The sequence below is a fragment of the Cyrtonyx montezumae genome, unplaced genomic scaffold (genome assembly GCF_038088225.1).
Source record: "Cyrtonyx montezumae isolate F1298 unplaced genomic scaffold, pur_monq_1.0 scaffold_8, whole genome shotgun sequence".
NCBI classification, from domain to species: domain Eukaryota; kingdom Metazoa; phylum Chordata; class Aves; order Galliformes; family Odontophoridae; genus Cyrtonyx; species Cyrtonyx montezumae.
The window spans coordinates 66,970,971-66,998,084 of NW_027072089.1; the positions used below are offsets into that span (position 1 = coordinate 66,970,971).

The window sequence follows — 27,114 nt, forward strand, 5'->3', positions numbered from 1 at the left end:
AAGTCCAAACAGAATTATAAACCCAATTCTTTGACAGCTTCAAATTTTGCCCTATATGGCTACCACCAATGAGTTAGTATAACCACAGTTCTATATATCAATTTTGACATGAAAATCTACTTATTGAGTCTACTACTGACCTCCCTGCTTCTATCCCTGTTCTGAACAAACCATTCCTACTTCCCAGCACAATGCTTCAATCGCCAGCAGGACAAGGACACAGAGCTGTACAAACAATGGATATTTCAGTTTGCCTGCCAAAGTAAATACTCTCACTGATTCCTCTAAATAGCTCAATATCAAATGAATGTTTAATTTAATTCAAAATGTTTAGATTATTTCAGGTCAGGGTTTTTGAAACTGCTTTCTTTCTTACTACAAGACAAAGTCTAAACAAAACCTATTAATTGGGGAAGAAAATCTGAAAATTCCTCATTCAATACATATTAAAATACTCTGAAGTTTTGTAAAATTATCCAAGATTCCCCTATGGTGGCTACAATCCCTCACTAAGATTGAACAGAATTCACTTTTTCATTGTCAATATTCTTATCTATCTTCAAAAACTATCTGGTGATAGTCTTCATCCTATTCTGAACCCATTACTTTCTTCTGATAGTTTGTCTTCAGTTTTCAATAGCATCATCCCTACCCTGAAGGCCCTAAGGTCATATCATTTGAGTAATTTTAAACTGAGCTCCACAGTTTTCTTTTATGAACACAGCACTTCTTTATGAACACAACGCTTAGGGCCTCAGATTAAAAATAAAGGGAATGTTTATGGAAAATATCCCCTATCAGTCCTCCACTGAGACTGAAGGCAATTTAGCATTTTCCAAGGCTAAGCTCTGGATTCAGGAACCCTACTGAAAATTTTTAAGATACTCTAGTCCAAAAACAAGCAGACAAACAAGAGGGAGAGTACAGGCTGCTCTGGCAGCTGGAATAGGCAAGAAAGGAGAGATAAAGATTAGGAGACCAAAAAGGAATCCAGATTAATCTGCAACTGGAAACTAACTGTGGAAAAGGGTACAAATAGTTATAGAGAAAAGCTGAGGTTATCATTAGAGTCACTGCATAAACAAATGTCTTTTATTCTTTATAGCCTTAATGCTACTTTCATATGTTTAGGCTTAGAGTTAAAGAAAGATTTTACTTTAGAGATTGCTTTTCTATATAGCCTCCATCATCTTATCAGTCTTCCATTCAGGAGAAAAGTTTACACAGTTCCGAATACAGGTGGGACTTTCTTTGGCCCAGAGGGCAAACATGAGCATGAGAGACACTGCACCTGACACCAAGGGAAAGTCTCAGGGATGCTGAAAGAGATATAGAGCACAATTTTGGTTTGTGGTGATAACAGTGGTTGGGAAGCGCTTACTGGTTTTAAAATATCATTAGGTCTCCATTTTCTTTCTATAACAATATTACCCCCAAACCACATTATTAAAAACATCATCATAAAGTGATATAATAAAATAATATGAAAATGGACCATTACTTGTCCAAATAAGTGTCAAACTAAACAGTACATGGCCTTGGTTTCAATTCTAAAGTTTTACAGTTGGAAGAACTAAATTTGATGAGTTTTTCCCATGTGAATAGTCATAACAAAAAATAATAATAAGAAGAAAGCCTATCTCTCTTATTCTGCTCATCTGTAGCTTTTCACATCTGACACAGCAATCCATTATCCAAGCCATGCATGACTACTCATTTTGACTACAATAGTTCCAGACTTCCAGCTGGAAGAAGCAATCCCAAATTTGAAATATAGAGAAGCTACTGAGAATTAGTTTAGTATATACTATATACAGTGGTATTTTGATTTTGAATTACTTATTTACTTTCTGGCTTTTGTCAGAACCGTCAACATAGTACAGGTTTTATTTTATTTAGAGTTGGTTTCACTTTCTGATTACTGTTATTTCCTTATCCCCTTTTGTTGAGAAAGCAAAATAGTTCAAAGTATTCTGCCTGACTAACTCTTGGGCTTCTATGACGGCATTAACTGTGTCAGGGGACAAGGGAAGAGACACTGATGTCATCTATCTGGAATTCCGTAAGGTCTTTGACATGGACCTCCAAAACAAGCTTCTCTACAGACTGGGAAAAATATGGTTTTGATGGTAGACTGTTCAATGAATGAGTAATTGGTTGCAAGATTGTTCCCAGAGAGTGGTGGTCAGTGTCTGGTTGGATATCAGTGACATGTGGTGTCCCTCAGGTCAGTACTGGAATAGTAACATCAACAACAGAATCAAGCGCATCCTCAGCAAATTTGCAAATGACACGATGTGGTGTCTATGTGGTGCACTCAACATGTGCAAGGAACAGGATGTCATTCAGAGAGACCTAGACAGGTTCAGGCAATGGGCTCTTCTCACAGAGCAAACTGTATCCTGGGCTGCATCATAAAAAGCATGGTCAGCTTGGCAAGGGAGGGGAATCCTCCCCTCTGCTCTGTTCTAGTGAGACCTGTGCATCCATATGCGGAGACCTCAGTACAAGATACAAATGGACCTGTTGAAGTGTGCCCAGACGAGGACCAGAAAAATGATTCATGAGATGGAATATCTCCCTCCCTTACAAGGACAGACTGAGAGAGCTGGGGCTGTTCAACCTGGAGAAGAGAAGGCTCCAAGGTGACCTGATTGTGGCCTTTCAATATCTAAATGGGGGCTGTAATAAAGAAGGGGAATGACTCTTTAGGAGGGTCTGTTGTGACAGGACAAGGGAAAATGATTTCAAACTAAAAGAAGAGAGATTTAGACTGAGTGTAAGGAAAAAAAAATATTTTTTTTTCTTTACAATAAAAGTAATGAAGATCTGAACAGGTTGCCCAGAGAAGTGGTAGAAGCCCCACCCTGGAGACATTCCAGATCAGGCTGGATGGGGCTCTGAACAGTCTGTAAGTGTCTCTGTATATGTTGGGCCAGATGACCTTTAAAGGTCCCTTCCAACTCAAAAGATTCTATGATTCTCTGAATTAAATTCTAAAACTTCAAAGGCAAGTTTTCCACCTTCAATTTAAAGGAAGGAAAGAAGAAAACAGATTTACAGAGTAGTAAAATGGACTTTCACCAGAAATAAGTGTTTAAAAAAGAATTAGCCATTTTAATAAGATTTTTCAGCCCAGTTGCATCGAGAGACTTGTATTATAAGAACACACACAGAGAAAAAGGTGCCTTGAAGGAGGCAACAGTTTAAGAGGAAAAGTGATAGCAGGGGGTTGGAATCTTCCTAGTAAAGAAAAACCACTGCTACATATTCTCCTTTAGGCTCCAAATCATCCACGCCTTTGGGCTTTTCAAGCTCTGCTGTAATCTCTAGCAGCTGTACTTGAAAAGAGCAGCTGAATAGCAGGGGAGTTCTGCCATACTTTCCCAGCTGATGCATCCATCCCCATGAGTTACACACTTATATCTCACAAGTGCAGACTTTCTTTATCTTAAAGTTCAGCTTTAAAATACTCAATGTTCTTAAAAGGTTTTGGATTCTTCTGGTTTTTTTTTTTTGTTGTTGTTGTTGTTTTTTTACATATTTATTCTTCTTTAACAGAAGAGACATGAATTAACAACCTATTTATTACCTACTACTCTTAAATATTTGACAAATTACAGTGGTCTCCCCTTCCTCTCCTTAGTAAATATAAACAAACATTTGAAAAAGATTAGTTAAAACAAGTTAACAGCCATTATTTCATAGCTTGGCACAAGCTTTTGTTTGTTTGTTTTTTCTTTTTGTTCATTTTTTTTTTAATTTTTGTTCTTCTTGTTGTTTGTTTTTATATCTTTTTAATTACTTTTATTTTGGGGATGAGGGATGGTTAGAAGGGTGAGTTAACGTATAATAACCCGGTCATTTAATAAGGGCAGTCTCTCTATTCCCATTTCTGCACTGGGGTGAGAGACAGGGCTCCAGAAACCCTTTGAAGCATCTAGCACTCTAAGTGCACCCCTTCACCTCAAACTGATGTCACACCCAGCCATGAATTCCTGCCTTCTTCTCTGTAACATAAACTTCACATGGTCCTACAGTGACCTGGTTATCAACTAAAATGGCTTAAAACCTTTTTTTTTTTTTCCCCACATGCACATATGGAGCTTTGGGGAAGGTAAGAATGCTGACATCCCCAATTAAGTCCGACTACACTGTCAGGGAGCTATAGGCTCCATGGCTTGGTCACTTGAGAGTCTGTCATCCTAATACTATAATCATTCCTGTTACTTATTATGAGTCTTATTTTCTTATTCTTTTGAAGTCATTTGGTGGTCCTTAAAAGGAAATTACTAGACCCGAGGAAACTAGGAGGTTCAGAGGGATAGAAGTGAAGTAAAGCTGCATCAGCAAATCCCATCTTTCACTTCCTTTTCGGTGAACAGACTCCTCTATATTTAAGTATTTAAACAGACTTAAACCGACAAACAAACACATCATCCCTAGCAGTTCCTCCTACATGTAACAGAGAAGTATGAAGCATTCAGGATTTCAACTGCTACTTCAAGAAGTACTAGACTACTAGAAGTCTGTTTATGAATCTGGAAATGGTAAATGGTAAGGCAAAGCCTTCCAAAACAAGGCTGTTCTTTATTTGTCCCTCTGGCAGCAGAACAGCCAGATTTCTTGATGCAGCAGATCTAAAGTCACCTTTGAAATAAAAGTGTATTTTTCACAAAGTCAGGATTCAAAGTCTTATTTTGGGTCAAAATTTTATTTTTGGGGGTCTCTTCAGGATCCGAACCTTATGTATATCATGAAAGACGAATAAGAACTGAAGAAGATCAGTGCACTTCTATGCCCTCACATTAACCTTTCACATGATGCAAATTATTTTAATGAACAGTGGAAAGAAGAAAAGGCAGTGATGTGTGGTGAGCTCCTACAAGGTTATCCAGCTGCTGAATAAAAAGTTTAACATTTGAGTACTATCATCACCATTCCTCTGATCTTTACCATCCACACTGTAAGGGTATTGTAATTTTCAAAGAAGGGAACAGAGAATTTGTCTCTAGACTTTAACTAACATTCAGGGAGCCATAAATTCCCCATTTTATTGAACTTAAAAAGCTATTTGAGACATAACATTTTGTGATTGAAGCCTTCAGAATTTAAACTTCAAACCAAGCTGTTGCTCCTCTCTATTGTAAAGAGCTTGTTATAAAAGGTGCAGTTGATAAGGGAACATGTTGCACTTGTGAGACATCATTCTATAAAATAAATGGTCTAGAACCTGAGCAGAAGTATTTCACAAGCAACCTTGAAAAACAAAATAAAAAATGAATGATCCTCTGCAACTGTCCAGTACACACTGAAAGTTGAGCTAGTGAAAAGGACAGGCACAACAAACACAGTGTTATACAAATCTATGAAACTTTAAATATATGGACATCTATGGAAAGTTTCCTGATGTTAGCACATGCTGGAAAACATGTATTATATTCAAGTTTTGATCTTTCCCCTTCTAATTCTCTCTTCCCCCTCTAAGTGGAAAGCAGGCAAAGGTTCACAGCTTTATTATAGCTCTTCTAATACCTACTGGTCCACCCTCTGATTGTGATCCCCAGGTCTTATGCACAATCTTGTTTCAAAATGCATTTTACTGGAGGCGCACTTATTATGTAGCTTATAGTAAGACACATTTTTACTTAGTGTATGGACTTTACATGAAATTCGGCACAGTGACATCATCTCATCAGTCCAGTCATTACACTAATAAGTTCTCTTCTCCATGATGATCTAATATTATTGATCCTCAAGACATGTAAAATAATACTTTAAAATCCCTTGATAGAAGAGAAAGTGCTGAAAATTTTCTCTACTCATTGGCTAGATCCTAAAGCACATCAAGAAAGAACTATCTGTTACTCTTAAAGGCTCCAGCCCAGAACCGCATTCAGGTCCCTACCTGTTCTAGAGAACAACTATGTTTTCATTCTTTCTACTCCAGACATTCCAGTAGATTGTACACCACTAGGAAAGAGCAACCTCAGCTCTGCTTTTTCTCTGTATATCACTAGGAGAAATCATCAAATTCACAATCAGAAGCCTATTTTTATTAGTTATTTGCAGGCTTCTCTAAGGAAGTATGAGATCTATCTCATAGATGCTGATGCTAACGTGAAGGCACAGGAAGGTACAGAAGGGGAGGACATTGTCCTTAAATGGAGCCTGCTCGGATTACATTTTTGTTTCCTTTTCTGTACAAGAACTTTGCAGAATGGTCATGCTGAATAAAGAATAGATGGGTGAAAAAACAGGCTCAAAATGCTAGTCTTCCAGTCATTTCAGCAGGAAGTTTACTTTTGCAGTCCATTTGTCCTTGTGAGGACAGTAGCAGCAGATAAGAAAAAAACATGTTCCCCATTTGAGCGCCTCACTTTTTACTGTCCCAAGAACTTTAATGTTTTCTGATCTGTGGCATGTAACAGAGGTCTCTACTATCAAGCTGAGGACATACTACCAAGTCAACTCAGTTCTCTAAAATGATACAGAATCTATAGCTGTTTACTTTCCAGATAAGGAAAGGCAAATTGAGGAGCCCCTCCTTTTGACATGACTTACACTAGACAAGATGTGACTTCTCTGGAATCTAAGTTACAGAATTTCTTCTTTTTCTCTCTTATGAAAACAAAGCAGTACAGAAAACACAAATTTCAGAAGGAAAAGGCGTTTAGAGCCCATATTCCCATGGCAGTGCGTTAACATCACACTTAATAATTATAGCATTTATGAACATTCATACAGTAATTACAGTATTCAACAGACATTTTAAAGCAATGTCTATACCACAGACAGGTGAGATGAAGGATACTCAATATACTTTAATTAACACAAACATCTGCTTCTCCAGTCCCATGGTATCAGGAAGCCTGGTGCTCAGACTGTGTAGAAGATCACACTTCTATAGCAACACTGCCATCAGCACACCCACCAGTCACACTAAAGTGCCTCTGACACACTGCAAACTGCATGACCAGTCTTCTAGTACTTAACCACTACAGCAGGAAGGTAGTAGAACGGCATTATCCAAAACCCTCTGCCCATTCAGCTATCAATTATTCTAAACAAACAGAAACTACATGAGAGACCTGAGGAGTTACAAACCTTCAGCTATGCATGAATATCAGCGTAACAAACACTGGCCAGGATTAGGAACCTGGGGAACTTCTCTGTCCTCAGGAACATATACACATACATACCTCCATTTCCCATAAACCTTTTCAAAGTTTTGCTACAACTTTATGAGAAAACAGCTTCTTGGAGCTAGAATTACCTATCTCCTAAACTAAAAAGAAAAAAAAAAAAAAAAAAGAATGACTTCTGAATCCCATTGTTTAGGAAACACAATTAAGCTCCAAAAGAACCAGGTCCAAATACATGCTGTGAATCAGATGACAAGAGCATAGGTTCATAAGGTTGGAAAGGACCTACAAGATCATCTAGTCCAACCATTCTCCTATCACTATCCCTACCCAACTACTAAATCAAATCCCTTAGCACCTCATCTAAACGCTTCTTGAACAGCGCTAGGGATGGTGCCTCAACCACCTCCCTAGGCAGGCCATTCCAGTGCCTGACCACTCTTTCAGAAAAGAAATGCTTCCTCAGGTCTAATCTAAATCTTCCCCAGCACAACTTGTGGCCATTCCCTCTCGTCCTGTCGTTATTTATCAGGGAGAAGAGGCCCACCCCCTCCTCACCACAACCCCCCTTCAGGAAGTGGTAGAGTGCAATAAGGTCTCCTCTGAGCCTCCTCTTCTCCAGACTAAACAATCCCAGCTCCCTCAGCCGCTCCTCGTAAGACTTGTGCTCCAAACCCCTCACCAGTTTTGTTGCAGATATAAGCCAGTCTCTTACACCCAAAGGCAGTGTGCTAACTGTTAGACTACTAACTCAATTTTACCTTCCAGCTCTCACTTGGCCTCTTTGAGATCTTCTACTTCACACAGGCAATTAAAAATGTTTCTCAGGGATATGACAAACTACCTCTGAACGAAGTGGAAAAGTAGTTAAGCTCTTGTAGTATTCTAATCCATTACATATTTTCTTCAGTTGTAGAGAATTTTATCTCAGAACAGTGGGAATTTATAGGAATGAGACCATCTTCCAATTAAGTTCTCTTCATTTCGCTTTTTTGTTTTTTAAATTTTTTTTTAAGTAACATTTTGGGTTGTGGCCCCAAATAAATTTCTTTATACAGCTTTAACATTTCTGAGAATGGAGTTTGTTAAGTCTCTTATATCCCAGTTTGCAGAAGAGTAGGTAATCTTACCAGCTGTTCTAAGAAAATATACTATACAAGAAAAGCTGTGGTTTTCCTACAGGAAAGGTACAACATGCTGCTCTAGCCATGGGCTTAGAAATGGTAAATAACTTCCAACAGCTTTCAGGCTTTGCCCAGCTCTCTGCAGAGATGTTTCAGCCAGGAAACCTGAATGACTGCTCAGCCCTTTGCAGATCTTTGTAGAGATGTGAATCTGGAGAGTCTCAACCACCTGTGCTTTAAGAATTTTGGCTGAAAATTATGCACGTCAGCCCAGTAAACACAGCAATAGCTTTTCTCCTGCACATAGTCTCCAACCTGCTCTAGGACTCCATGAGAGCCTTCTCTGCCATGATGATGGGTAGGTTTTGTCTCTCACATTATGTCGGCTGGCTTCCACAGATGCCCTCACTTTGTGGCCATTTTGTGACCATGTTTAAATGGCCTCATTTAGTGTGATGTATTCAGCCAGACCACAAGTTTTTCTTGAAGAAACTACCAGTTTTAATCCTCTTTCCTTCTCAGATTTTATTGTCCAGAGCTCCATTTCCTAGGCTAGGCTATCTAAAGCTCTTTCATCTATTTTACGTTGATTTGCTACATAAACCAGACTTAATCTGAGCTTTTGGGTTTTTTTTTTTTCCTCTTTTTTCAGAAAAGAAGTTACCTCCAGCTTTCTGGTGCTTTTCCCTCAGCTGGATATTTAGCAGCAGCAGGGAGCTTATGTGTGGCTGATTCTCTCAGCAAGGATGCCAAGATCCTTTCTCTTATTTTCTGCATTGCACATATACCTGCTGTTCTGGAAAAGTCTGGTAAAAATTGCATCTTCTTCACAGATAAAAACAAATATTATATTTTTTTACTTATCTCTTGTCCTGAATCAGGAATATTCCCTTCAGTGATCTCCCTTATTTTACCCATAAAATGCATTTGCCATACCATGACTGTGATCTTATGTTAAAAGATGCTTTTCTTTCCCAATATGCAAAGGTGATTAACACACTTTCCACAGCACCACACTCTCCATGAGCTTTGTACATCACATCAATGCTAAGGTACATTTACAGTGACTCAGTCCAATTGCTTTCATTCACAGTAATTCAATTTTTTGCTCTATTCCATCCTGATCATTCTTCTCCAAAGCTTGCAAGTCAAAGGGAAAATTCACCTTTTACAAAGCAGTCTCTCATCATGTTACATTCAGAAATGTTAATAAATATTTCTGAAAAACTCTGAAAAAACAGGGAAGTAATTGTTCAATGTTTCCTTATTCATTCATGTTAATGTGCACATTCATTAAATGCAATAATTAAATGAATAGAAACATATTTTGTACGTACTTTTATAGAAACAAGATAATTTGTCTTTTTCTCCCCATCTCCTATTTCTTTGTGTGTGTCTAGGCCGCAGATGGATCAGGAAAAAAAATCACTAAAACTATGAATTTTAGTGAAACAATATTCTTTACACAGCATGCTTGCTTTTTTTCAGAATAATTTGGTTACGACTTTTCATGCATCAGCTCTCAAGTTTCAGCTTCCCTGCTTAGCATTCTTAATGGATAGCTGGAACAACACAAGTGTTTCAGATGAATCTAACTTAAAGAGAGACATGACAGCAGTAGGTTCTTATATTATGAATTTCTTTTAAAATGCTTACCAAAGTACATTAAAAACATTTGAGAAGGTGTTTCTAACTGATGTGTATAAGTGTAATCTCATGTGTGTAAATATATGGAAAAACTGTCATGACAATGGCAGGAAGAAACAAAATGCATTTGAACCTATCAAACAACAACCTTACCTCAAGAAAGAAGGAATATATTTAAGTCTGACTTCAAAAGAAGTATATTAAAAATATTATTTCAGCTGTAAAATGCCCATACACATTAGCACATTAAATTCTCCATTTTTGCCAATGAATATGGAAGATCTTGTAAGCATAAATAATTTTACATCATTTTCTTGTGCTGCATAGCACAATATTCTGTTTTACAAGCAAAACTGCTGACAGTCATGCAAGAAAAGTTTGTAGGACTATGCATACAGTAGTTCTTATCAATATACAATAACCTATTTTTGATCTTCTCTGAACTTACAGTGCCATTGTCTCTTCAGACCTGTCCTGGCATATTATAAAAACTTCAGTAAGAAAGCCTAGCCTAATTAAAGTAAGAAAAAATGCAGTTGCAAAATGTTTCCCACACATTTGACAGTATAAACCAAGACAGATACTTCTGTTTCTCTGCTTCTTGCTTTGTTTTAATTTTGTTCAGTGGTCATGTACTTAGAGAAAAGCGGTAAACAGAATTCTGCTGGAGTAATTAAAGCAGCCATGCATTTAGGAGTTAGAAAGAACATCACTGAAGAAAACTTCTATTTCATCAATGGAAATTATGGTGTGTGCTGGAATCTGAGCATTTGTGCAGTGTAGTTACTACAGTTCTGATCTGCACAGTTTCTCCTCTCACAAGCTCCTGTCTTCAACTTATAGCAACAGGGTGGGAAGAAGAAAGGAACGACTTGACCCTTCAGCTGCTCATTACGTTGTGACGAGTGCCAGGAGGCACAGAACTCAGCCCAGAACTCTCAAAACATCCAGGCTAAGGTGTGGAGCTTCTGAGTCTAAGGCTATGATCCTTCCAAATGGGATTTCCAATTACATATATCCTGAAAGCAATGGCACATACAGATACTGCACAGCTACTGCATTTTCCAGTCGTGCTATCCTCAAGATGAATGCATTCTCTAATGCGTATTTAAGAATAATGAACAGAAACTGATGTAAAGTGCAATTACCAAACCAAGCATTTCATTCATAACATTCATTTTTAAAGCTCTGATAGTAAGTAAGTAAATAAATAAATAAATAAAAAACTTACATGTTTCAGAGTGATTAATTCAGGTTTCATTTAGAGGCTAAGATTAGGAAACTGAATCACATACCATAAAAAAATGGTCAAGCCACAAAGATGTTATTATTTATCTAACATAAATTTGTTTTTCCTCTGCCCCAGTTACTTATCAATCCTAGAATACCTCCTATTTTCATAACATTACTTTTCCAAGATATCCACCTAAATACATTATTCTGATGTTTTTTGCAGGACTCCTGTTTGCCTTTTAACAAAGGTAAGTGAATCAGTCAATTTGAAACAAAACAAAACAAAAAAATAAAACAACAAACAAACAAAAAAAATATAAGCAAGTTTGGAGTTGCATATTTTCTGGTTATTACAAGGGTTGTTGTCCCCTGGGAAAAGTACTAATGGGTTTCCATCAATAAATTCATTTTCATAATTGAAAATATAGACAACAGCAGGTATAAATATTAACCTCAAATCAAATTCCTTCATGATTAACTCATTTACCTTCGAATCATATTCACTTCATTACTAATTTAAAGCTAAATTCCCATAAACATCAAGATACGTGAACAAGTGTAAGCACAGATCCTATATTTTTCTACAACTTTACGATAATCTGTTTGATATTTTGTTCACTTGATTGATAAATCAATACACCAACAACCAGCACATCACTGAATTATTATACAGATCTGAAGAAGAAAATAAATAAATTTCTAGGCACTAGAACAAATGTGAAAACCAGAAGTAATGGCTAGAGAGACCAGTATTAAAATCACATGGGAGAATAAAAGCAAAAAAGGAAAAAAAAAAAAAAAGAAAAAGAAAAAAAGCAGATGGACATCAAATGAGCCTACTGAAAATATCAGCCTATGTTCTGTCAGCAATGAAGCCTTGCTTAAGAACGCTCATTAGTAGTCATGGAATCTTTAATCTTTACTTTCATACTTCTACTTCAGTTTAGAAACCACAGTAGAGTTTATTTTACAGCTTAGATGCAGTTTACTTACTTTGAAATCTTGCTGCACATAGCCAACTTGTGTAAAATCCCTAGTGTCGTATTCCATACAGATGTCTAACCCAAAAAATGGAGTGCCATTTTTTTTTCCTGTACTATCAGCATTCTTCCCCAGCAGGATTTGACAGCTGGGGATGCAGATGTTGGTGGATCTTGTTCTTCAGTATACAGCTGCCACCATGCACTGGGGGCACAGCCTGAGTACCTGACCAAAGTATCTGAGTTCCACTGTGGGACAGATTAGCAGAAATGGGGCAGACCCCACTGAGCAAATGTAACTCCTAAAATCTCATTCTATTGAATTACCCTCAAAAGGCAATGGCCTTACAAAAAATAAAATACCAAATTCCAACTAAGAGAAATAATGCAGTTGTGTATGATGCCAGTACATCATTTAAACAAAGAATGTTTACAGTTTGGCTGACTTCAAATGAATTCAAAATAAGACTCAAACTAGTGATTTAATACAGAAACTTATGAGTTTAACTATATGTTAGACATATATACATAACTATAATAACTATATAGTATAATAGTATTATATATTATTATACATAACTATAATAATAACTCTATAACATAACTATATGTTAGACATATATATGTCTAACACTAGATATTTCAAAGCATATCTAACTTCACTACATAATTATTAACATATTTTGACGTGATTTATAGCTCCCAGACTTGACAACAGAAGTATCATATTGTGGTACCATCTGGAATGGGTAAAACAATATATGCCAAAAGAGATAAGAATACCTACTAAAATCAGGGGAATAGGTAGCAGAAGAACCGGGACAGGCGAAATAAAGGCAATTTATTTCCCAAAAGATTGAATAAACTATTCAGAATAAAACTTGAAGCTACTTTAACTGTTATTCTTAGTTCAGAATAGGAGTAGCTCCTTATGCTACAACTAAGCAGCATCTCTTATCTCACATTTGGGAACAACAGTCCTCATTTTAAATTGGGCTCAACAGTGCTGACTGGGCAAGCAGTGCACTGCCCCTCTGTGTCCTCAGTCATTTATGTAAGCAGGACCCTATCCTTATACACTTGTGCAGACTCCTCTCCCACCACTGTTCTTATAAGATGCTCAGACCTTTCCCTTTCATTAGCTTCAAGCAACAAGCATCTCTGCCTCTTATTTTCAATATGACAGCTTTGATTCTTCAAATATTTCAGAATACCAGCAAAGAATCTGCTCCTAAACCTAAAAAAATATCCATCAATACCCTAAAGATCAGGGAGAAGAAATTTTTGCCAGTTCTCTCCACAGTTCAGCAGCTGAGTGCATCCTTTAACAGAACTGTGGCAAAAGTTCCCTAGAGTTCAATGGTGAGATGTGCATCTTGAAGTTTTATTTCCCATTTCAAGGGGACACGAGGCGACTGAGTCATCTCCTCTTAATCTCAGTTTGAGATTAATTTTCTTAATTTCATAGGTCAACAAACAGTGTCAGGGTACAATATGGACCACACAGTGTCCTCAGCACCTAGGTGGTAAAAAACTGAAACCTTTGATCAGGAACAGCTTGCAGCCAACTCTCTACTCAGGCAAGACAATATCAGGTTGAAGACAGTCTGCTTTCATTCTCCTTACTTATATTTTCTGCTTTCATTTTTTGTACAGTCTATAGTTTCTGCATTTACTTAATACAGACAATACACAGGAAGAGGCTACTTCACAAGGAGAGCATGTTTCTCACCCACAAGCATTGCCTACTTGTCACAGAATAATATTTTACTCCAGAATCAGCTGAAGCATGCTATGAACTTATATACAGACTTGATAACTTGGAAACCAGAAGCTTGATTTCCCTTCAAACACAATACATTCTGATTACTCTTCTGCAACTGTATTAGTATACTCATGCTCAAGAAAAAAATCACAGGTGTCACCTTCTTAAAAAGGTTTCCACAATTAGTTCTGAGGTGTGTAACGAAGTCTGGTTGCACAACACACATACCAGGAAATTTGAGCAGTCAATCGCTCAAAAAGAGATTAATTATATCGCTAGAAAATCCTCTTCAGCTGCTTATTGAATATCTGCAGTGAAACAAATGCACATACCTTTTGAAATCATCTCTATTTCTCATGAGAACAAATGTACTTATGCTTTATATCCAGGTGATTCAGACTTCCCTTCTATCTCAGAAACAAAACACAAATGTTTCTTATCTAAAAAATGAGGGGGGTTGCTCCAGTGGTAGTGAAAAATTTCAGAGCCTATTTGTCTTTGCTGTGAAATCAGAAGAGAAAATTACAGTAAGCACACAAGAAATGGTGCCGAACAAGCAAAGGTAGGAAACTAAAATCCTAAACTTCTGTAGCTAAATGGATGTGTTCAGACTCATTTGCCTGGAAATACACTTGTGCTTATAATTTAACACTGGTCCAAAACAATGACAGGTACAGCAAATATGACAAATGACAAAACCTTTACCTGGCTTTCCTTTTCATACTCACACACACAGAAAAGCCAAGGCAGTAGCAAAAACCTGCCAATTAGCCAATATTTTGCTTCACTTAGACTCATTCTAAACTCACATGACACATTTCAGCTGTAGTGAAGGGCATATGAAATTGTAAACTCTGGAGACAAAAACTCCACACTAATTAGAGGCCAAGTATAAATGATTAACGTGGACTGTCATCAACTTATCCTCCTCACATGCACCCTGTATAGTTTTGTAGTGGCATCTGCACATGAACTCAGAATGTCACAATGAAAAAAAAAACCAAAAAAAACCCCAAATAAATAACATATGTAACTAGTCTAACGTGTGTGAAAAATCCCACATATATAAAGAATATTCACAATGAATATTGAAAGAGAATGTGACCAAATACAACCAAAGACAGCTTTTAGAAAAGTTACCATATTCTGTATTAACATATAGGGGCATCTATGAACACTATTGTAGTAACTTCTTTTCCCCCCAAGGGAAATTAAATACTGCCCTGCTGATACCTTATTTCCCCACAGATACACTACTGAAAGAGGATAAGAATACATGCAATCTAACATGTTTCATCCAGTTTGTGGAAGCCCCTTTCAACTACATGTAGAAGAGGTCATTGGGTTACAGATTAGACAAAAGAAGTTACACACTGATGGCTGACTTTGTCCCTAGCTTCCAATAGGTTCTAAGTTTACTCTGAAAACTACTGTTCTGTCAGCAGACAACACCAAATGAAAATACTAATGATACCATGAAGAAATTAATGGGCATAAAAGCAGTTACCAAGTCCATCTATCTGCTATGAAGAACTAGCTGAAGATTCAAAAAGATTTTTCAACTCTTCTTTAGATTCCCAATTGATTAATTTAATTAATTGCAAACTTGTTATATGATAAAATGATATGTGACCCTGAGAAAGGTATCAACAAGAGTAAGAGGTATTGTACAGAAGTTGTCGTATTCGGATATACAGCCTTTATTTTATTTATTTCTCCTCAGCAAGATGGTGTACAGAAGGTAAGAGATGAAACACCTGCTTGTTTTGTTCATCCCTAGCACCTTAGCTGAGGTTGTATCCTGCTCACCTGTCTCCTACTGAAAAGTTTTATGAACACTAGGTTGTTCCTATTGCTTCCAAGACATACAGGTATAATTCACAGGCATCTTAACAGCACCAAAAGTAATGCCACCTTATCTGCTGTGGCTATCTATTTCTCATTCACACACTGGTGATGCAAATATGAAAAGCCCAAGCATAAACGTTTTGGTAGATGATGCAATCAATAGTGTTTTTCCAAATGAGACTACAACTGGTATAAATATTTTACCTCTTTATAAAAACAGCATATATTGTCTAAAACATTCAGTATTAAAATTTTCCATGTATATTTTCAACATATATTACAATTCAACTCAATATTCAGCCTACCGTTTGGCCATTAATGACTCATAAAACTGAATTATCATTTGCAGGAAGTACTTCAAACATACTTGAATCATGCAAACACCAGTAAGAAGTCCTTCTTCAAAGCAAATCTTGTTCCTGGCAATTCTTAAATCTCATCTTGCCTTTACTTCCCAAAATGTCTCATTAACAGTTAATAAATAAAATAAAATCATTTTTGTACTCCTATATTTAAAGTTAAATGGAACTCAAAAAAGAATCTCAAAGCTTCTTAGCTTCTATGAAGAATTTGGCTCTTTTGCAACAAACTGGGAACCGAAACTGCCTTAAAAATGGACTTAGAGAGATCTGTGTTTTCAACAGAAAATGTACAGACTCAACCTGAGGATAAAATCTCAGAAGAGTTACATAACTACAGGAGCAAATGGAATGGACTGATTTTCAAACTGAGAATAGGCTCCACAGCTAGAAGATTTAAGTGAAAGGTGAGCTCAAATACTTTAGGCATTTACAGGACAAACTGTTATAAAAGATGTTAGAAGCCAGCTTGTATTAGCACACATCTTTTCTTCATCCACAAAACGAACTTTACAGATGTATAAGCTAACTATTCAAGGATTAGTAAAAATCTTTTGATCTTAAAATCACTCTTTTCCATGATTAAAAAAAAAAACCCCTTGGAAAAACACATTTGTTACAGTCATCTTCTACATACTGTCAAAGTCCTACTATTAACCCTGATACTGTCCAGATATCATAATTTTAAATACTTGCTTTTTCCTGAGCTATCTAATGTAAGACTACTATTTTGATTTCTTATTTCGTATTTTTAGAAATATATCAGACTTCTCAAAAATTCAGCTTTCATCTCAGGCAATGTTTATAGGCAATTTTCTACTACTGCTTTAGGTGAATGATAAAAAACCAACAGAACTGAAATGAAAATCACATAGATTCAGGCTTTCAACAATAAAAAGAAGTCTACATGGCTACAATGCTGAACTGAGATGTATGAAATATTTGTTATTCTGCAACCATAGCTCAATGAGGGCTTCTTTCCTAATCCATAATCACCATCCACACATTGTTCTGACAGTCAGCTTTGAACAAATTGACTTTTAGGCTTCTCCAACAAGAGCATTAAAGGGCTTTTACTCTCTTTATTCTTCTTTATTCTCCCACACAGAAAATTGCTGAGACACATCAAATACCAGTTTGCTATAGACACTATCGTATTGAACTTGCTTAGTCAAACAGGCTTTTCCTATAAAATACAGAACACAGAACCATGACATGTTGGATGACATCTTTGATGCATCCACAATGGGCAACAATGGCTCACTATCTCATGTTAAATACACATCCTGTCTTAGGCAATTTATTAACATTCTAACTCTCACTTTCACAAGGGATTAACTTTCACTAAAGAAATGGAAACAGAAACCTTTCAACGAATGAACTCTGTTCTGCATTTCTATTGTGAGAACTTTAAAAAAGAAAAAATAGGTCTTTGAATTTCAATACCCAATTAAAAAAAAAAAAAAGGAAAAAGCATCTATATATAATTAGGTATATACTGGCCTTTCTTTTTTTTCTTTCCCACAAGTACATAAACAAGGAGTTGTTATTCCACTCCAGTCACTCTTAAAGAGATTTCCTATTATGTAGCTGTATCTGATAACAGTGCAATATCTGATAAAATTAAGAAATACCTTATCTGAAAAATATATTTCCTTTCAAAGATACGTATTATGAAAACTGTGAAGAAGGAATACATAGATGAACTTGAGGGGACTGTCTGATGTACAAAGAATTGGTTGCAGGTTCATATGCAGAGAGTGATGGTGAATGGCTCAATATCTAGATGGAGACTAGTGACAAGTTGTGTCACTAGTGACAAGTTGTGTCCCTCAGGGGCCAGTACTGGGACTGGAGCTCTTTAACATCTTCATCATTGACATAGACAGTGGGTTCGAGTATACCCTCAGCAAGTTGATGGATAACACCAAACTGTGTGGTGCACTTGACATGCCCAAGGGATGAGATGACATTCAGAGAGACCTAGACATGCTCAAGCAGTAGGCCTACGAGAACCTCATGAGGTTCAAGAAAGCTAAGTGCAAAGTCCTGCACCTGGTTCCAGGCAAACCCCACTATCAGTACAAGCTGAGGGATGTAAGGATAGAGCACAGACCTGCTGAAAAGGATGTGAGGCTACTGGTGGATGACAAGCTGGACATGTGCCAGCAATGAATCCAACCGTATTCTGGTTTTCCTACATCAAAAGCAGCACGACCAGCAGGATGAGGAAAGTGATCCTGTCCTTCTGCTCTCTGCTGGTGGGAACTCACCTAGAGTACTGTGAACAGATGTGGTGTCCTCAGTACAGGAGAGACATGGACCTGTTGGAGTGCATCCAGAAGAAGGCCATAAAAATGAGCCAAAGGATGGAACGTTTCTCCTACAAGGCTGAGAGAGCTAGGGCTGTTCAGCCTGGAGAAGAGAAGGCTCTGGGGAGACCTGATAGTGGCCTTTCAGTATAAAGTAGGGGCTGTAAGAAGGAAGGGGAATGACTTTATCAAGATTTTTTTGTGATAGGACGAGGGAAAATGGCAACAGACCAAAAGAGGAGAGATTTAGACTGGCTACAATAACTGTAATGAGGCACTATAACGTTTCCCGAAGAGGTGGTGTATGCCCTGTCCATGGAGATGCACAAGGTCAGGCTGAATGAGGCTCTGCGCAGCCTGATTTAGCCATAGGTGACCCTGTTTATTGCAAGGGAGTTGGACTAGATGAATGTCAAATGACCTTTCCAACCTAAAAGATACTATGATTTTATGATTCTGATTCTTGCTGTTCAAGTTTGTTACATGCAACATGAAGCATGAAAACCTTCACAAGAGCAGCATGTGGACAACTGGCAATATCTTACAGCCAACACTTCAACATGTACCTTTTTTTCCAGATCCGCAAATAATAATTAGCCCGTGAAACATCTGCATGTTTTCACAAAGGCTGCTTTATGCAACATAATCAAATATGCAACGTAAACATAGAAATTAAACTCAGTTTTTATGTATTATGCCAACTTTGTGAAGAAAAAATGCTGCAAGAACAACTCCATCAGTTCATAAAGTGTCAAATGGTTCAATCATTCAGCAAACAAACGCTTCCTAGCCATAAAAAAACCACACCATACCTAATTTCCCCTGCAAAATTCCATCATTCTGTTATTCAAGAATTTCATATCATTTTAACTGTTTCTCATTTTTTCCCTACATCTTTCAAACACAGCAGAGTTTAAGGTTTAAAAGATTTGGAGCTTCAAAATACTGCAAATTTTAGCCATTAATCTGGCAACATCCTCTGATCCTAAAGCCATTCTCTAGAGATATAAAAGATTCAGGTTTGGCTTTATAACATTTATTCAGCATAAGTGACTGAGAAATTGTCTATGCCCTAAGGTTTCAGAAATTGAGGTTTACTTCTGTTCCTTAGGCAATCCTATGGCACCTGAGGATTATGGGGTTCACAAACTAGGATTCTGTACTGTTCTAGAGCATATGGAATGTTTGAAAACCTTTGTGAATCATTTGGTAAATACTGTTTTGGATTTATGTGGATTTCAAGTTCATAGTTGGTAAATTCTGGTGAATTCTAAACTTATAAGAGAAAGGGCATAGTAATTATAATTAACAGAGCTTTCACACTTTCTAGTGTGAGACTTTGTGAGATCCCTCTATATCTTAACTTTCTCCAAAAATACTGAAAATTGTTGTGGAATCATATTAATCATATTTGGAACTGTAGGAGTTCATACAATTAGCCCCTACTGACGGTGGAAGAAAAAAAAAAGCAGGAAGAAAATTCAAAAATGTGGAATAGGGGTAGAAAACATGCTAGTAAGAAAAGATACTGGCATATAATAAGAAGTATAGTCTCAAAGTGTTGTAGGAAAAGGCTAATCTATTTTACAGCACTGGGAACTGAAATGTTACTAAAAGTTAACTTGAGAGAACTGTTCAACAGCTTCTGCACAGTCATAAGACTAAATCCTAGTAGTCTAGCAGAAAATCAACAGCAGAATTTCTGTCCTAGTTTTGAAATTTTTGCTGATCCATAGGGGTGATGTTTTGAGCCAACACAATTATGCACTTCTGTAAACCACAGATTTCTCTCTCTTTAGTGACCTGAGTCTGTTGATACTCACCCTACCAAAGGAAATCTAGGATAAAATTACTGAAAGAGAAAACCAGCAAAACCAAAGCAAGGAACACCACTCAGAGCACTGAGGGAAGAAGAGATAGCAGATACATGATAAATTCAGCATGGAAGTCATATAAAGAAATAAGCTGATCAGGAATTCTCACTTATATGCGACACTTAAGTGTCTGTTGAAAGCTTTTAGTTTCAAGTTCCAAGCTCCCACAAGTTTTAAACAGCAGCTATCTGCCTTTAAAAAAAAACTTGGATACTGACCCCTTTGTTCACATCATATTACATTCATTGAAAATTTGCTGCTTGATTTGCCCAACTTGGCTTCAGTAAGTAACAAAATCATGTTTTCTCTTTAATAATAATACATTCTGAAGACAGAAGTTTTAACAAACTGCACAAAGTTATAATGTTTTCCTAAGACAATAGGATCCTTTTTTCCATTCTCCATTTTATTTTGTAGATCCATGCTAACAAAAAATCCCAACAGAGAGTAAAGCAACATCAGGCTGTATGGCCTGGGACAAATACTCATCTGGAATTAAAATGGATTATATGACTTACATAATACAGTAAAGAGGACAAAACCAGCTGAACGCTTATCTGCGGCTATAAAGCTTACAAATATATCTTGATTATCTGCTTTAAAACATCTGCCTAACCTATATGAAGCAAAGAAAACAAATATTTGACATACCTGTATTAGAGACAGATCCTCAAGTTGTAACCTGAAGAGGTAGTTTCTAGAGTTCAAAAAGAAAAAAAAAAGTAGATAAAGTAATTAAATTGTTACTAACATTTAAATAAAGGTATAATTAATGAACATAAAAGAAAGAAAAAATGAAAATGTGACTGGGACTCGGTACTCTTAATTCTTTAATGGACTGTCACCAAAACACTGCCCTTGGGCTAAAGACTTGAGGCAATTTCCATAAGTGATTTTCAGAAAATATTTCTCACTCTACTCTGCTCTTTTGCAGTATCCCTACTCCCAGGGAACAAAGGAGTTGAGATGAATCATGAACATGATGTGACACGAAGGGATTGAAATGAAACCTTAGGGAATTATGAGTTCAGTTATTCAGAAAGATGAGTGAGTCCCTCTGAGCACACACTTTCTTCAGCATGAATTGTTACATCTTTTCTGATAAACCAGTTCTGTTGGTAGCACCCATAGCAGGCCACAATCTCATTAAAAAAAAAATAGCACACCATCTTCAAAATTATTTCAGAAAGTCCTTATCTCTACTGCAAATTCTCTTTTGTGTTATGTCTGCAACAGAGCTCTTCTTCCATCCTCTGTATTCACATTCCTTCTGCCCATCCTTCCCACCTCCCAAACCTCACTTCTTTTGTACTCACTTCTCACACACATTTTTCTTCTTTTCACTGTGCTTATTTTTCCCCATATTTTTGATCCTATTTAGAGACATTCTGCCTTTTCCAAAGTGAATACAGAGTGATCACTTTAAGGGAAAAAAATGAAAAAATTGAAAAAAGAAAATTTAAACGACTAGTTTTCATTTATTCACAGCAAGTGCATAAGATTATTTCAACAAGTTTGAAAAAAAAACATTTGAACAAAGTAAACAAAAAATAGACAGTAAAGAAATGATTATATTTAAACTTTGAATTTAAATATTTGCAATAATTGCAAATGATCAGCAATATTACTCCCTGAAATCAGCAGAAGTATAATCCAAATTGAAATCTGGACACATTTTTAGACATAGCAATTCTAATTATTTCCCAAAAGGCATGAGGTATTTCTAATGGGCACAGATGGTGTGGACCTGTATTTTAAATGAAACCTTCGAAAAAGCAGCCTGTGTCTAAACAATGAAAAATGTTATTTATTCAATCTCACATCTCAGAAACTACTATCATACTACAGCTTGTTTGTGAACTTCAGTGTGCATGCATCTAATTTTATATATTGACTCATATATGGCCACATATACATACATGGTCTTCTTAAATCGTGTATGTACAGCAAACAAGGGAAATCACCTCTCCCTGTAAATATATATATAGGTATATAAATATTACTACAGTATATGTGTTATAGTCATAAAGAGTCTTGAAATGGACAAACATAGAAAAGGGTAAAATGCTTACATACAGCTTCATCCTCATGTAAAGTGAAAATTAAAGTCTTTTAAGTCTCATGCAACTGAAAGTCAGCAGATGATGCTTACACTTTTTCTAACCCATCTGTACTATCTCTTTAAGGACAAAAATTACCTTCGTATTTTTATCTTGATCAGATATAGTCAACAAGGAACATATATATACTAAGATGAGTTCATATCTCATTGAATGAATGGAATTGCTTCCATCAGCCATCATTGATCGTGCCTCTCTCACTCCAGATATCAAAGCTAAGAAACCTGCTGCTTCACCACTGTTGCAAATCTTTCTTTCATTTACAGGAGAACAACTGTTTGTCTTCCAGAGAAGTTGAACTGCATCCACAGCAGGCATAAATTGTTTTCTTAACTCAGTGGTATCACAGTCACATCTCACTCTACAAATAAATGGATTCACTGTTCTAGGATATATGAGCAGAATCTCATCTCACACTTCTGTTTTTCAGGTCAGTACTTCACACGGTGTCATGTCAGTCCCTGTGGGTTTTTCATCTTGAGATAGCTACTGGATCTTTACCACTGACATGGCATCACAGAGCAATGATTAAGGAATACTGTATTATTAATGATGAATTTCTATGGAGCTTCAATATGACATCATTTCAACCTATTACAAAGTAAACCACTGACCCAAATTGGATAAATAAAAAAAATTATAAAAAAAAGCAAAAAAAGATTGCAGTCCTAGTGAAAAGAAGGGCTGAAAGTTATTCTTGTGTTCCTAAGAAAATGACTTCTATAACCTATTCAGTAGAGCACCATACTCCTCCTCCCAGTAACATACGGTGAAATTAGAAATATTGATCTAGTATCTGGAAGAATAAAATGTCTATTGGTTTGCAATCAGAACTACTCCTACAAAAACTTCTCCACTTCAGTAAAATTAATAAGTCTATATTTATCACTTATAATAGTTTAACATCTGAGAACTAGTTAGAAAGGGGTATATCTGAGAAAAATCTAAATAAATAAATCTAAGAGTAAAAAACTCGGTGAAAATATGGTACTAATAACTTCCCAAAGGAAAAATCAGCCCTAACTTTCATGCTATATGCCGTCGTTAAGCCCCTCATGAGATAGATCACAATGCTTATTTAGATATGTTGTTGAGATTATGCCTGGGATAGCTATTTTCTAATCTGTTTGGAATTATTATACTGTATATATACTTTAAAGGCAACAATCGATAAGAAATAAAAATGTCCAAGTATATTTCTGAAGCATAGTTATAGACCTCTTAGCATGCAGATCTGTCTCTTATCCAAACATGGTGGTAATAAAAGCAAGACCAATACAGCTATACATGCTGGAATTAAACTGATTTGACACTGTCTGTAATAGGTAGATTTGTTTCCACACTGTGTTTAATGAATGAAGAAAGCAAATATGATACATAAATAGGCAAGGAGAAGGAAACTTTAATGAGAAAAAACATAACTGCAACATAATGCAGGATCCTACATTACTTCAGACCCCAAACAGGCAAACTGCTTCATACTCTCAGTACTGAATAGCTTTCCTGGCTGCACTGTACTACGTAGATCTGGTTAATCATGAGAGTGCTTAACTCAGTCACAAAGACTCCCACTGGCATCAATGGGAAGTGAATGAAGACCACAGAAAGCAATCACCTCAGCTAGTCCCCAGTGTACTGCAGTGTACTGCAGTGAATACATGACTACAAGTAGAAATATAACATTTATTTGCTACATGTGTCTAACAAGTCTATGTCAAAATCAACTGAAAACCCATCCAGTATGGAGCATAGTGTTAATAATGGTTGTGAAACATAGTACTTCCCTCTCTTAGTGAAACAGCAAGGCATAAAATTTGAACATAACAGTAAATACTGTTGTATTAAACATAGTGTGAATGAAAAGAACATTAAGGTGGTATACGCCACTTAGGAGAATATTCTATAGGCTCAGTTTTTGGAAAAAGTATAAGGTACCAAAATAAAACAGAACAAAGCACAAACAACAAGCACCCATATTTCTCTGCAATAAAGAGTCCAAAATCAAAACTTGAGGCACAACCAAACAGATATGGCCAAATTTCCTGGAAATAAAACAGTGAAAATTTCCTGTGGACATTTGAAGAAACTATTTCACATGAAGGCATAAAATGTAACACAATATTTTTTTTTCTACCAGTAAATCATGACTAAAGTATAAGCTCCCTCAAAATTAAATATTAAACAAAAGTCATGACTTCATAATAGAAAAAGGAAAGCGTTGGGTAAAAGCCAATTCCAGTTCTTCAGTGTAATAAAAGTAGCATTTGGAAATAAAGCAAACAGGGGAAAGTAGACAACCTATATCATAATAAACCAAGTCAATTTTCTACATGGTAAGTTTAAGTCAATATTAAAAAAAAAAAAAAGCGTGAGAGAGTTAATGATATATCAGAAACGAAAAGAAATCTGTATTAAATGAATAACAATAATGAGAGGTACCAAGTGGCCTGTTCCTGCACCTCTGGAGCTCACTTTCCTTTTGAAGTCCCCTCAGGCCATCTCAAAAAACATTACTGTCTTCTCCTGTTACCTCAAACTTCCTTCACACAGCAAATGGGCTCCCAAATCCGGAGATGATCACAGTGCATCTGTCACCTGTGCACCTCTTATGCCTTTAGATCACAGCTTTTCTGGTTATTATTCTTTACGTATATACAACTTCAATTACAAACAGGCATCTTCAGAATACCTTTCTTTTGATGTTATTTCCAAAAATGGTTTACACTGAAATAACCATGGTTTCTGACCAAAAAAAAATCTTCATTTACTCCTGTCACATTTAGCTTTGTCTTGTCCTGGGTCCCCTCCAGAGCTCTTCTAACGATGCATCATGTTAGAGTAAATAAAATGGCAAGACATTAAACAGCAAATGAAAATGAATAATTCTTGTAGGATTAGAGAAACGTCTAGTTTTATTGGTCTTACTTTGCAATCAATTTGTCACCAGATCTGGTGCACAGGATGAGAAAATTGCATAATGGAAGAAGGCATGAGCAAAGAAGGATAAGAAGTTAGCTTTTAAAAATACTTAGAAATCCATTAACAAGGTTGATGGGAGATCAGCAAGGGGAAAAATTCTCTCCTTTTTTGGTAGGACAAAAATTTATCTTAGATTTAACATTAACCCATACCTTATATTACATCAAATCAATCAGTGGAAAGACAGACATTGATTACTCTGAACGAAGTGTTAAATGAGCAATAAAACCCAGATGGATGTTCAAAGCATACAGCAGCTAATTCCTGGTGCCTGTATTCCCCCAGTATGCTCAGAGCATTTCATTAACAAGACTCAGATTCTCCTGCTGGGAGCAGACAACAGCAAGAAGTGAACCTGTACAGTTATTTATTCCTTTATTAGAGATCCGTAAACCACTGTTAATGAATCCCTTAATTTGCCTTTCTGTTATTGTGGTAAGTAGTAGTAATGGTTCAAATTAACGTTCCCAAACATACATCTAATTAAGTGAAAAGGCATACTGTTATAGTCCTTCATGTGCAGGAGAAGGAGTGACTGAGGCAATAAGCCACCTCCAAGCAAGTAATAAACCTCAAAGCAAGCTTAATTAACTTGCAAGAGAACATACAGGAGAAAGCCACTGCTGTCAAAATGTTCTGTTTCAAAAAAAAAAAAAGTAAGAAATCTACATATATATTATCCAATTACAAAAAAAAATTAAACAACAGCTTTGAAGACCATTTTTGATAAGCAAACAAAATATTTTTATAGTATAGTAAAAACTAGCCTAATTTGAATTTTGAACACTAAATTACAACATTTCATGAATGGCCTCCATTCAGGCTTCTGCCAGTTCACAATATTAAGCAGAAGAAGATACCTGAGAATAAGAAAGTTGCATAACTCTTGCTTTAAACAAATAAGCTTATTTCAGTATAACATGGTACAGATTGAATAAAGCAATTGTTTAAACAAACAAACAAACAAGAACAGATGCAAAAGAAAATGCAACTGATATTTAAAACCCCAACACTTCTGCTTTGACCTATTGGGTTTGAGACCAGTTTCTATATGACTGTTGGTTTATCAAAACGTCTGGAAGACTTAACACTTTTGGATTTATAAAAACTAGAGATGTTATGCATTTACTGTGTTGTCAGGGAATGAGGAGAAAGAAAGCAACGCACAATTTGTCAGGGCAATTCTGACACTGTTGCATCCTCCCCCTGAGTAGGCTTTCCCTCTCTTACTCGACCTTTCCAGAAGGGAAACAAAGAAAACTCCAGTGGTGATAGGGGAAAACGTGTACAGGAAAAGAAAGCAAGGTTGTTCTTGGGGAAATCCATGAATGTCCATGCTTTACTATTTTCAAAATATAGGATTAATTATTGTATTTGATTAGATGCTATGTTGGTCCACTAAATAGTACACAGAGAAATGTGGTCATCTAAAATACCTTATAAGGATTTATAAGAATAAGACAAACAAGTGGCCTTTCATTTCCTTGAGATTAGTGAAGACCTAACACCCTAAAAGTAATACTTTGCTGACACCACTTAATTATAAAGTGTTTTGCCATGTGTTTTCTTTATTTATTTATTTTAAGAAAACATGAGTTTCCATTAATGTTTCAGATTTTCAGAGAACTCATTCATTTTGTCTGCCAGGTCATACATGATGTAATGAACAATATCTGGGGCAAAAGTTCAAAGATAGGGAAATTTATTTTATTCCCATGAAACTCAATA

At 36.3% G+C, this 27,114-nt stretch overlaps 1 protein-coding gene across 2 annotated transcripts in view; it reads right to left on the reverse strand.

The window, feature by feature from the left end:
• The window catches only part of SEMA5A (semaphorin 5A), a 311,498-nt gene that overhangs the window by 159,970 nt on the left and 124,414 nt on the right, over positions 1-27,114 (reverse strand). For both annotated transcript variants that reach the window (XM_065752815.1, XM_065752816.1), the window contains exon 5: positions 20,939-20,984. In XM_065752815.1, coding sequence (XP_065608887.1) covers positions 20,939-20,984 — 46 coding nt within the window. The remainder of the gene's footprint in view (positions 1-20,938; positions 20,985-27,114) is intronic.